The sequence below is a fragment of the Sorghum bicolor genome, chromosome 4 (assembly GCF_000003195.3).
Source record: "Sorghum bicolor cultivar BTx623 chromosome 4, Sorghum_bicolor_NCBIv3, whole genome shotgun sequence".
NCBI lineage: Eukaryota > Viridiplantae > Streptophyta > Magnoliopsida > Poales > Poaceae > Sorghum > Sorghum bicolor.
The window spans coordinates 4538646-4552265 of record NC_012873.2 but is presented as its reverse complement, the minus strand read 5'-3'; the positions used below and the strand labels follow the sequence as shown (position 1 = coordinate 4552265).

At 40.4% G+C, this 13620-nt stretch overlaps 1 protein-coding gene across 1 annotated transcript; it reads right to left on the bottom strand.

The window, feature by feature from the left end:
* On the bottom strand, positions 6007-11292 carry LOC8076121 (glyceraldehyde-3-phosphate dehydrogenase GAPCP1, chloroplastic). Its single transcript, XM_002451574.2, has 14 exons — positions 10834-11292; positions 10254-10327; positions 10100-10158; positions 9965-10003; positions 9511-9611; positions 8527-8639; positions 8046-8145; positions 7809-7955; positions 7612-7672; positions 7411-7508; positions 7193-7335; positions 6674-6757; positions 6495-6584; positions 6007-6402 (listed from the first exon to the last, which is right to left on the bottom strand). The coding sequence occupies exons 1-14, from the start codon at positions 10909-10911 to the stop codon at positions 6348-6350; spliced, it is 1242 nt and encodes a 413-aa protein (XP_002451619.1). The 5' UTR covers positions 10912-11292; the 3' UTR covers positions 6007-6347.

Sequence of the window (13620 nt, the reverse complement as noted above, 5' to 3'; positions counted from 1 at the left end):
TTCTATGTTTTGAGTGAGTTTTTTTTATTTTACACAATAGCTAAATCTTATATTACCTAGTCTCTTGGAGATGTTCGAAAGAGAAAACTAGTAGTAATTCGTTAGCTCTCTATCTAGGACTCAACATAGCTTGTTGTTAAACAATACATTTGCGTCCTTATTCATCATCCAGCACATCAGCCGTGCACTGCAGGCATTCATATTGCCTGATTATTACAGCCTACCATGTACAGAGAAGTAGCTATATTTAGTAGATTTAGCAAATTTGGCCTTGTTTAGTTCCGAATTTTTTTAGTTTTTGATACTGTAGCACTTTCGTTTTTATTTGGTAATTATTATCCAAATATAAATTAATTAGATTTAAAAAATTCATTTCAGAGTTTACAGATAAATTGTGTAATTAGTTTTAATTTTCGTCTATATTTAGGCCTTGTTTAGTTTCCAAAAATTTTCAAGATTCCCCGTCACATCGAATCTTGCGGCACATGCATGAAGCATTAAATATAGACGAAAACAAAAACTAATTACGCAGTTTACCTGTAAATCGCGAGACGAATCTTTTGATCCTAGTTAGTCTATGATTGGATAATATTTGCCACAAACAAACAAAAGTGCTACAGTACCGAAATCGAAAATTTTTCTCAAACTAAATAAGGCCTTAATGCTTTATACATATGCCGGAAGATTTGATGTGATGAGGAATGTTAAAAGTTTTTAGTTTTTGAGTGAACTAAACAAGGCCTTTGATGAATATCATTGATTGATTGATTGATCAATGCCCTGTAAACCAGTTGTACATTGTGTACCTGTACATCAGTACACGTCTATTCATCAATAAGAATTGACTTTTCGTGGAAGCCGCATCGGCCTGCTAGGCTTGGCCCTGTTAGATTAGAGATGAAAAATGTCTATTCATCAATGAGAATTGACTTTTCATGGAAGCCGCATCGGAGCCTGCTAGACTTGGCCCTGTTTAGATTGGAGATAAAAAAATTTTGAGTATCATATTGGATGTGTCGAAAGAATATTTGGAGGGTTTTTAAAAACTAATAAAAAACAAATTACATAGCTCGCCTGAAAACTGCAAGACAAATCTATTAAGCATAATTAATATGTCATTAACACATGTGGGTTACTGTAGCACTTAAGGCTAATCATGGACTAACTAGGCTTAAAAGATTCGTCTCGCGATTTTCAACCAAATTGTGTAATTACTTTATTTTTTTATCTATATTTAATGTTTCATACATGTGTCCAAAGATTCGATGGGATAGATAAAAAAATTTTTGGTAGAGAACTAGGGCCTTACTTCGAGATGGCAGGTGGGCCCTATTTGAGAGATACAAGCCCAGCCACCAGGGGCGGATCTCCACCTAGGGCCACTAGGGCCTTGGCCCTACTTGTGGACCAAAATTTCTTAATACTCATTTTTAATTTTTTGGATTATATTCATCACCATAGACTGCCTCGATCATCCTCTCTCATCTCTTGCTTGTGCCCGCTTTGTAGTGTGTTACTCCTTCCTGGTTCCCTCACGTTTTCAATCCCAGCTCATAGTGTACTCCAGGGCATCGTGGTTGGCTTTGTTGTTGTTTTCTAGCTAAACACGTCCTTCTTTGCAGTTATTAGCAAAGACATAATTCTATCATTCCAACCAAACACAATAATAGTTATTCCATCCCTCTTCCACGCTCTCCAACCAAACGCACCCTAGATGGCCGAGCGCGAGTGGATTTAAGTTTGAAATTAAGATTTTTATCCACTTTCATGTTATGGATTTAAGTTTGAAATTAAGATTTTTATCTCGAACTATGTATTTATAAGCTATTTTTGTTATCTATCGGTATTAGACTTGGTACAACTGATATCTTGATTCAACGTAAACGGTGTGTGTGCTTTATTAGTGGCCCTAGACGTCAAAATTGACGAGCTCCGCCACTGCCAGCCACGCCAGACGATCACGTCCAGCTTGCGTCGCTGGAGGCCCAAGTTCTCACGCGGACCTTCACGCTCTCACCTGGGCCGGTTCTGCCAGCAGGATTCGGCCCTCACTTGCCAGCTCGCCAGGCGCGTCGCCGCACCCCCAGCCTGATCGCCGGAGGTGCCGTCGATCGCCTTCCACGCCGGAAGCTTGCTAGCTGCCCCGCCAGTCGGTGCTTAGTCACGTTGTGTTTTTTTTTTTTTTTGAACCTCACGTTGTTTGTTTATGGCAAACGAAAACGTCGACATCTGGAATGTGCGTGATCTGAACGCGCGTGTGCACGTCACAACTCCGTTAACCCCTCTGGGTCCGTACCGGCGCATATTGCCTCTGATCCTTGCTGCTCGTCGCAAAGCTTTGATGTTCCACGATTATTTGGGTTTGTTGTAACCAACGTATCTCTGCTTCTACTTAAGGGCTCATTCGTTTATGGCCATTTCTGATCAGCAATAGTTCTTGTGGTGAGAATTGGCTATACAAATTGCACTAGTATTTCTATTAGAAACGGTTTCTGGTCACTATTCTCTACCAAACGAATGCAACATAAGGGTGTTTGGAACTGCACCGCCTCACTTTTTCATCTTTGCTCCACGTTTTTTTTACCCAAATGGTTTCAGCTCCACGCATTATGTTCAAAGAAAAATAGTAGAGTTATGAGAGCACCTAAAGAATTGCTCCACAAACTCTAGATTTTTGTAGAGTTGCTCCACGTAGAGTTTGTAGAGCAGTCTCAAACGCCCCCTAATAAAACATGTATCATGAAGACACGTTCGTGAAAAAAAGAGAGGCTAAGAGCATTTCAAAGAGACTCCCTACATTGCTTTGTATCACAAAATTTTAGAAAACAAACTAAAAAAGCATGCTCTAATAGACTGTCTATATCACTCTATCCTTTTCCGCTCTTAAAACCACCCTTCTCACTCTCCAAGAGTCTGTCAGAGACACAAGAGGTGCACAAATAGAATGTTACCTCCAATGGTTGACGATGCACAAGATCTGACAATGCCGCTCACCGCTGCCCTTTCCCAACCTCGACCACAATCCACAACCACTGCATCCACTCTCTCCACACGAAATTGTGCACTCACATCTCATTCCTACTCGCCCACCATATTAATGACATACCAGCAGGCATGGGTCATCATGGACTACTCTATGCTCTCCCTCATCAATGGTTCCATCTCCGAGGCCTTGTTTAGTCTAAAAAATTTTGCAAAATTTTTCAAATTTCTCGTCACATCGAATCTTTAGACGCATGCATGGAGTATTAAATATAGACGAGAATAAAAACTAATTGCACAGTTTGGTCAAAATTGACGAGACAAATCTTTTAAGCCTAGTTAGTCCATGATTGGACAATATTTGTCAAATACAAACAAAAATGCTACAGTGTCGATTTTCCAAAAAATTTTAGAACTAAACAAGGCCCGGGATTGTACTTGGGTAACTTGGCATGGTCAAATAGAACTCCTCACTTGATGGCACACACAATCTAGCTAGATCAGTATCGAGAACTTGTTATGCAGCACCAAGACCTTTGTGTGCGCTATCTCTAGAGGCCGAGTTCCGCAACTTGATCTAAGGGTTACACAGACATCCTCACATACTCTTAGCACCTCAAGTCCTACGTCGATGCCCTCACTAACATCGAGCAGCTTGTCTTTGGTCCAACTCTAATTCTCACCCTTCTCCACATGTTAAACAAGACCTACTACTCCATGACATAGACAATTAAGACAAACTCCATTGCCTTTCTTGGATGCCTTGTCCACGCTTCTTCTTGAAGAGGTTGCTCTCATCTCCATCAACGGCAGATCCTGCCATCCAATGGCTCCAACTTCAACCCTTTTTATGACCATAACAAAGGACAGGGTAAGTGAAAATTTCAATGGCTCCACCAACTTCCAAAAATATGCCCCCCTAGAGATCCTAGCAGCTCCGGCTTCACTATGATTTTTGTTGGAGCTTAATTTCTCTCTTCCCTCTCCTCATAGAAAAGTTAGCTCTATGAGAGGTAGAGGGAAGAGAGAAATTCAGCTCCAAAACAATAGTGCTATAACAAAAATGGTAATGGAGTTGGCGCTATCAGGATCTCTACCAAAGAGGGCCTATATATATATATTAGTTGTTCACGGGATGATGGAGGAGAGGTGTACTGGCAAGTGGCAACACTGGCGGAGAGAGGAAAAAAAAACTAATGTGATGTACAAATGCCACAAGAAATTTTTCTAATGGTCTCCAGAGTATTATTACAATGTTCGGTGGTTCATATGGTTTGTCTCAACCTTGTTTAGTTTTCAAAAAATTATAAAAATTTTCAAATTCTCCATCATATCGAATTTTGCGACACATGCATGAAGCACTAAATATAGATAAAAGAAAAAACTAATTGTACAATTTAACTGTAATTTGCGAGACGAATCTTTTGAGTCTAGTTAGTCTATGACTGGACAATATTTGTCAAATACAAACGAAAGTGATATAGTGTCGATTTTGCAAAAAAAAAAAATGAAACTAAACAAGACCTCAGATTACACTCACTAAATCACTATCGTTGCAACAGAGCCCTACCCTGGACCTGGAGTAAGTAAATTATGACGATTAAGTAATTGATTATCAGCGCTTGGGTTCACCGATCAGGCAAACACCAGCTAACAAGCCTAACACCTCTCACACAGCTATACCGAGGGAGAAGAGAGCCCAGAAGGCGACCGTGCCAGCCAGTAGGTGTCGTGATTGCGTGGCGCCACGCGCCCAAGGAAGTATTCGTGTCCGGCACTGGCAGCAAATCACTGTTCACCGATGTGGGTCTTCCAAATGATAGCACAGCTGTTGAAAATTTTTTGTTTGACTATTATAGCATTTTTATTTGTATTTTATAATTATTGTCCAATCATAGATCAGATAAATTGTATAATTAGTTATTTTTCTTATCTATATTTAATACTCTAAAGATTCGATATGACGAAAAATCTTAAAAAAATTTAACAACTAAACATAGATAAGAAAGATTTTTTTTAGCAGTAGTTGCCTTGCACCAATAATTCATTTTCTGACAGTAATCATGAGAAGAACACTCTGAGAAACAATTACTGCAATAGTCTCATTGTCAATTCGTTCCAAATGCACTTGAGGTCTTGTTTGAATGTTGTTGGATTTACTTCAATCCACATGTGTTGGAGTGGATTAGGGTGGAATTTAGTTTAGGTTCCACTCCAATCCACCCCAACACATATGGATTGATGCGAATTCGACTAAATCCAAAACTGAGTTCGTAATTACTACGCAGTTCGCTACTAGTTACTACTAGTCTACTACCTAGTTTTAGCTGCTCTTGAGTATCTGTGCGCTTGTCTGTTTCATGCTTTCTTCTTCTTTTTTTATACTTGCAAGATAGGAACGTCCCATTTTTTTCGTACAAGTACAGTAAAAAAAAGGAACGTCCCATTTTTTTGGGTACAAGTACAGTAAAAAAATTCAGCTTAGACCTTAGGCCTTGTTTAGTTGCCAAAAATTTTTAAGATTTTCTGTCACATCAAATATTACGGCACATATATGAAGTATTAAATATAGGTAAAAAGAATAACTAATTGTACAGTTTACCTGTAATTTGCAAGACGAATCTTTTAAGCCTAGTTAGTTTATGATTAGATAATAATTGTCAAATAAAAACAAAAATACTACAGTAGCAAAACTCAAAAAATTTCACCAACTAAACAAGGTCCGAAAACCAAAAACTTTTCAAGATTCTCCATCACATCGAATCTGTTATCACATGTTCGAATCTGTTATCACATGCATGGAGCATTAAATATAAACAAAAACAAAAATTAATTATACAGTTTATCTATAAATCGTAAGATGAATCTTTTGAAGGTAGTCCATAATTAGATAATATTTGTCAAATAAAAACAAAAATACTACAGTATCAAAAACAAAAAAAAATGAAACTATGCATAGTCTGACATAGGCCAGTATTGTGGACGGAAAGGCAACTGATAGATAATAATGCGTACAAACCAAAATACCGTGCAAGTCGACGGATTGCCATTGCCATCCTATATATATTTCCATTAAAGCATGGATGGCCTAAAAAAATATCAACTCATTCAAGGGCCCACACATCATAACAAAACATCAAGTCGACGAACCATAGGACTCATCAATCAACAATTCCGCAGGGTACTATGGTGCAAATTTGCCCCTTCTACAACTAAAATACAGCTCATGGATCTGAGTCCATTTTTGCGCGAGTTCAAAGCGTTCCAGCATTTTTATCTTATTCCAAACAACAGCTAAAAGAAAATGGCCGTCAAAATTGCAGCCTTTTTTTCCCAGGCTACTACTGGAGGAACGAGCACGAACATCAGTGCTTGGCGCTGACAAGAGCCATGTGGGCGATCAGATCCAGAACCCGGTTGCTGTCAAAGCGAACAAAGAGCATGCACTCTTAGGAAAATGGAAGGTTTAACCTTCAACAAATGATGCTATGAAATAAGTAGCAAACTCTTACCTGTAGCCCCACTCGTTGTCATACCAAGACACGAGCTTCATGAAGGAAGAGCTCAGTCCAATACCAGCCTTGGCATCAAAGATGCTTGACCTGATATACAAAGGCAATGAAAGTGATTTCAGCAACCTTCCCACCCACTGGACAAGAATTAGGTTACATCACTGGATTGAGGTAATCACCTAGAATCACCAACAAAATCATTGGAAACAACGTCCTCGTCTGTGTAGCCAAGAATACCTTTGAGTGCACCCTCTGATGCCGCCCTGAAAAAAAGAAGAGAGAGATGGTCTGTAAGATCCACTGTAGGTTGGCTGAAATTATGCACATGTTTCTCTCTGCACAAATCTTAAGAATACTGCAGCAGAACACACTTTAAATGCAGTCCACACAGAATTTCTATTGTAGCCAGAGTAACATGAGCATGTAATTGAGCTACCTACTGTCCAATTGTACAGCCTACAGTGAGCAAGATGTTGAACCAAGATATTTTGTTTCCTCTCTCCAGATCTTACAAATGCTATAACTACCACTAGTTGATGTAAATCATGCACTCCACAGTATTACGTGCTATGACCATTATGTGGGCCTTCAAATTATTGCTCACTAATTTATCAAGAAGTTTGTGCTTTCACTCATCGGAATAACAAACCAGAAGCTGAAAACCAGACGGAAGTCACAAGCGAGGAACTTCTACATACTTGATGGCTGCTTTCACATCATCATAGGAGGCGCTTTTCTCAATCCGGCATGTCAAGTCCACAACAGAGACATTTGGTGTTGGAACTCGGAAGGCCATGCCAGTGAGCTTTCCATTCAGCTCAGGTAGGACTTTTCCAACAGCCTGACAATAAAGCAAAACCAGTCAGTGCAAATTTTGAGTCTAAAATAAGCATGGTGTGCCTTTGGCTTCAGCTACCTTTGCTGCACCAGTGGAGCTAGGAATTATGTTTTGGCCAGCACCACGTCCTCCTCTCCAGTCCTTCATCGAAGGACCATCAACAGTCTTCTGAGTGGCTAAACATGGTAAAGTAACATTTTCATGACAATTATTCTGAAAATGCATGAAAATGGCAAATGACTTTAACAGGTACACACTGGATGAAAGCCAGTAACCAACCTGTAGTGGCATGAACAGTTGTCATAAGGCCCTCCACAATGCCAAATTCCTCATGGACAACCTGCACACCGTGGTCAACTAATTAGTGTTTAGGAAGGCAGAAAATATGAAGCACAAGAGCCATTTATTGTGATTGTTAAGAACTGTTGTTGGCAGAAACTGACACTGGTAAACAGAGAGCAATAAGAAAAAATGACCTTGGCAAGTGGAGCAAGGCAGTTGGTGGTGCAACTAGCATTAGAAACAACATTCATCTTTGGATCATAGCTTTTCTCATTAACTCCAACTACAAACATGGGAGCATCTGCTGATGGTGCAGATATCACCACTTTCTTAGCGCCACCCTGTAAACAAGATACAGCAGAAACCTCAACATGTTTTCGATATGAAAAGATAATGTAGTTAGTTAATTACTGGTAGTCTGGTACACAAACCTTTAAGTGTGCTGATGCTTTATCAATCGTTGTAAAGACACCAGAAGATTCAACAACATATTCAGCCCCAAAGTTACCCCATGGAATCTCTGTAGGATCTCTGGAATATAGCAAAAAGTTGCGAGTTTTTAGACATATCTTGGAGTGAAAAACGGTAAAACTGCAGATCAAGAAATAGTAATGCAAAACACAACAAATCATTATATGACTATGATAAGCGCGAAAGATGGTAGTGATGCAGTAATCCAGAAATAGCACAAGTAAAATGTTTACAAACATTGTATGTCTACATAAAATGCTGAACATTTTAACAGATCAGAAAAAAAAATGGCATACTGCATGGCAAGCTTGCAAGTTATAAAGTCTGCTGAGTTGTGACTTCGAAACAGGCTGAAATAAACATTTACTACCACAACTGCAATAAAACAATGTCATGTACAATAGGCAAATAAGATACTGATGTGACCTCAATCAACATTACCTTTTGCTTGTAATTGTGACCTTCTTCCCATTGATCTCCAGGGTTGAATCATCCACGACACGGATAGAACCTTTGAACGGGCCATGAGTGGAGTCATACTTGAACATATAGGCCTGCAAAGGGGAAGGTTATATAGAAACTAACATACAAACACAAATAATACCAAACCACAGACAGTTGTTAAACCAACAGTGAAGTAAAAGATGTAAAGGGGATGTTTGGATCCCTTCATTTTGGAGGAATTGGAATCTACTTAATGGATTAGGCTATTTGGCTTGGAATTTGATATTCCACAACTTTCCAATGTTCACATATAAGCCTATCTCAAATTCATAGGGTGGGAGATGGAAATTGATTCTGTAGATCGCCATGCTATGTTTCTACTCTACAACTTATAGCACGCTCTTCAACTCGCTTCCCTATAGTAGAAATGCAACATATAAGCATCTTTCTTGCGTGGATAACAATAGTATACAAATATACTCCATATACAACCATATTAGCTTAATTAATATGTGCCTAAATTATAATTTATAAGAATGAATTCAATTCCAAGGATCCAAACGGGGAGTAATAGTAGATCTAAAAAATCTGCTAGATTCATATTAGCTGCATTGTTCCAGTGGATAATGTGCATTCACTTGGCATACAAAACGATGCTTTTGTAAAATAAAAAAAAAGATGGAGGATCAGTATAGCAGTTATTTTGTAAAGCCACCACATGCATATCATACTTCAGCGACTATGTGAAAGCACATGAAACATAACATAAATGAGCTAACAAGAATTATGGCTTGCATCAGATTAAAGAGAATTATTTCAATTAATCTAGTGTTGTAGTCTGGACCGTAACTGTGTATCTCTGCTCAGGTAGAGCAGTTATCAAATATCCAGAAAGAATTAATTAGTTCATTGCTCTTAAATGAAACGTCCAGAATCTGAAATTTGAAATATTATAAACAAAAAAATTATTAGCTTCCTTACCATGTACTTAGCATCAACGAAAGGGTCATTCACAGCCACAACTTCAATATCGTCTCTGCTGGTTGCAATTCGCAGGACCAACCTGCCAATCCGTCCAAACCCTACATTAACAAGAAAAGGGGGTAAGAATGAATCAGAAATACAATCTGTGATATAATTCACCTAGTTCATACTTGCACCAAAGTGCAAAGTAACTCAGAAAGCCAAGAATGATTTATTTTTTTAGAGTACCAAGAATGATGTATTTGCTAAATGCAGTTAGCTCAAGCGGCGCATTTGGTTGCAAAAAAATGCACACTAGATATTAGTGAAAAAGCCAGCCAAGCCTGAAGACAGAACGCATTGACCAGCCCAAGGCGGTCAATGATCGATGAATTGATCTGTCTCATTCAGATTACAATACAATAGTTTTCACGTCAATTTAGTTCCTACAACTGTACATAAAAGAACTCACCATTGATGCCAATCTTTGTCTTCTCCCCGCTCGAATATTCTACAGAGAAACAAAGTAAGAACAAAATTATAAATCCACCACAGTCTGCACAATTCACCTGAAAATGTTTGGTCGGTGAGCACAACAGCTACTTACGTGGCACGGCAGGGGGCGCCTGTGTAGCTATCGCCCTCAGCGGCTCGATGTTCCTCGCACTTCAATTCACAAGAAGTTAGACAGACTATACCACTGTCTGAAACAACATTTACAAGGGCTGACAGGGACTACGGCGTCAAAAGTAAGCACTTACACCGAAGAGGAGGCCGTGATGGAAGGGAAGGCGCAGCCAAAGTGAGCCGAGCCAGTGCTCCTCACGCACAAGACCTGCAAGTACAACATAACAACAGGCAAATCGCATCAGTGGGGGCGCTGCAATGTACTAGGAATCACACATCCCTTACATCAGGGGTGACGGCAATGCAATCAATCAAACAGGAAACTAATGTCCTCCCGTGGGGCACTGGAAGGAACTTGGGACAAAACTCCGACCCCAAAATTTTTAAAATAAAACAAAAATAGTACAGTGAAAAAAACACTGATTCCCTGAAGCCTGCAATTTCACACCCAAACAAACGGCTGGAACGCAGCGAAAACCATATTGCGATTTGGCCTAGCACACGGTTGAGAGCTCCGCCCAACCGCCACCAAACTAGGACCGATACCAAATCTAGGCGCGGGAATGAATCCGTGAAAGGAACCCGCAACCCACCCACCCGCGCGCGAGGCACGAGCTGCTCCGCGAATCGCCAACAATATATCGAAAGAAGAAAAAAATACTACCCAGCATGCACGCCGGAGACGGAGAGAGCACGGGAGTCGGGGAGTATTACCTTGACGGGGTCGGCCCCGGCGGCGCGGGATCCGGCGGCGACGGCCGCGGCGCGTAGGGGCACGGAGAGCGCCGCCATGTGTGGGGATGGGGAATGGGAGCGGGCGGACGGGTCTGCGCGTACCGTGTGCTAGGGTTTGACCGACGCCGCGAGGAGGGGACCGGGATAGGGAGCGAGGGTTCTGCCTTTCGGGGGCGCGGAGGAGGCGGGCGGAGGGAGGAGAGGGGTGGGAAGGTGGCGGCGAGGCGGAAGCGTTCAGCGCGTGATCGTTCCTCGTTCGTATAAAAAAAAGAAGAGGAAATTAAATTAAATAGAAAAAAAGGACGTGGCCGTGCAGCGCAGCGCGACAACGTGCAGCGACCCGGCGGCCCCGGGTGGGTAGGTAGCGGGTGTGCCCGTGCGATCGTTCTCTGCTCGCGTCGTGCTGCTGCGCCTGTGCAGTTTTTGCTTCGCCTACCACCACCACCACCAAACCTGCCAGAGTCTGGGCTCTAATATACGGCTCGTAACTACTCCGGTGAAGACAGCAGGGGGGTCCCACCAGGCTGCGATTAAGAAAAGAGATCAATTGCCATTCGTCTGTAAATTGTATGGCTCTATGCGGCTACCTTTGACTACATCGATATTTCTGATTTCTCGCACCCAGGTGATTTCGATTTTGCCTTCTTTTCCTCCTCTGACATTAGGTGGTTGTTTTTCTTTTCTAATATAAGTAGTCACCTAGGGTTTGGCCTCTGATCGTAAGCACCGACAACTTCCACCCCGTAAAAACGATGAGTTGGTGAGTTGCTAGCGTCCTTGTCCTGACTCTCCTGAGGTTATTTATTTTATAAAAAATAATAATTTTCATATGCACAGACCCATCTTGATTTATAACTTTAGGAGCTGTCAACTCAAAGGGTTTAACACTATTCCAAGACTTAATTTTTTTTTCTTTATCGTCTTCTTCCTTCTATCAATGCTCTGTTGCCGTGTGTAGTGGCCTCCTCCTTCCCCCCTCTCCATCTGCCACCATGCCATGGTCCATGGGCACCTCCTCTATGATCTGGCCCGATCGTCTTTGCTGTCGTCGGAATCCTATCACCGCTCTTCCGCAGTCCCATCGTCTAGCCGGCCCTTCCTAGCTCCCTCGAGACCCTTCTAAGGTTGCTGGATTTGGAGAAGAACCGAGGGAAAAGACCTAATTAGAGAAAAGAAAAATCGAATGTTGGAATGCTCTAAAACACTTGGGTGTTTATTTCATTTATCTAGCTTTATTATGTTGATAAACAAGTTTTAACTCCTTCACTTTTTTGTGGCAGCCTGGAATTCACTCAGTTATATAGAACACATTTCCATTGACATGTAATGTTGAAGCCAAACAAAACTATCGTTGGGCAGTTGGGCACAGGGCACGCAGCCCTAGCTTTTATTTTGTTTTGGAATATTAAATTAAAATGATTTAACTATTTTATTATCTATATCTAGCACATAAATAAAATATAAACTGAATGATCTAAATCTGATTGATGTGTCACCAGCTTTAGAACCAATATTTATTGGAGCGGGGAGTTCGGCCAAAGGTGATCTCACAATTCATGTTGTTTGGCAAAGTTCAACTCAAGCTCCTATTGATAACTCTTAAAATATCTAGTTCGCATACGCTAAGGCAATGTACATGTACTATTAGTCTTAAGATGTGCTTTAATTAAATTATTTGCTTCTTGAGTTTTCGTAATATAGAAAAATAGTCAAAATATCAGGTTGCTGCTACAGTAAAAAAATCAGATGAAGCTAAGAACTTATTTAGTTCACCCCAAAAACCAAAAAATTTTAAGATTTTCCATCACATCGAATCTTGCGGCATATGCATGGAGCATTAAATATATATAAAAACAAAAACTAATTGCACAGTTTGTCTGTAAATCACGAGACGGATCTTTTAAACCTAATTACTATATGATTAGACAATGTTTGTCAAATAAAAACAAAAATGCTACAATGTCAAAATCTAAAAAAATTGGATCTAAATAAGGCCTAAAGCCTAAAAAGCTCCACCAAAGAGAGGGCTTGAGTTGGAATGTGAATTTAGCACTTTGGAAGCATAACGTGCAACCGAAGGTCAGCTTCAACGAAAGGAAGCAGACAGGCAACTTTAGTGTAGAACAAATTCGTGGTTAATTGGTTGCCCACGCATAGCATTTCCTTTTCCATCCATCCATGCTATAGGATTCACAACATATATATAACCATCGGTCGCCATTGTTCTTCAGCAATCAGCACACGAAAAGGCAGATTCGATTCCCACTCGTTCTCTACGAGAAAAGTGCTCCACATATCATATGCCGCTGGATCGGTCGATCAAGACTATGAGCCATCAGGACAAGCCCTTCCCTTCTTTTTTAGGACCATACTTGTAGTAGTTTATTAGCAACTGGATGGATTGTCTTCATCCAAGATGGCAGCAGCAAGCTATTTTTCGTCAGCAGAGCCCAATCAGAGCCGTGCGGCTCCGGGAATGGGCCGAAAACGGCCTAGAAACCTCCGTCCGGGGGCAAGTCTAAGGCCTTGTTTAGTTTCCTAAAAATTTCAAAATTCCTCATCAAATTAAATCTTGTGACATATATATAGATTATTAAATATAGATAAAAACAAAAACTAATTATAAAGTTTGTCTATAAATCACGAGATAAATCTTTTAAGCTTAGTTAATATATAATTAGATAATATTTATCAAATAAAAACGAAAGTGCTACATTATCTGAAAACAAAAAAAATTAGAAACTGAACAAGGCTTAAAACGGGCTG

Excerpts from the sequence above, each read along its gene's own strand:
- LOC8076121 (XM_002451574.2), bottom strand. The coding sequence starts at position 10,911 with ATGGCGGCGCTCTCCGTGCCCCTACGCGCCGCGGCCGTCGCCGCCGGA. Across the intron at positions 7,956-8,045 it reads AAGCATCAGCACACTTAAAG|GGTGGCGCTAAGAAAGTGGT; the intron begins GTTTGTGTACCA and ends TCTTGTTTACAG. Across the intron at positions 6,585-6,673 it reads GATTTTGTTGGTGATTCTAG|GTCAAGCATCTTTGATGCCA; the intron begins GTGATTACCTCA and ends TTTGTATATCAG.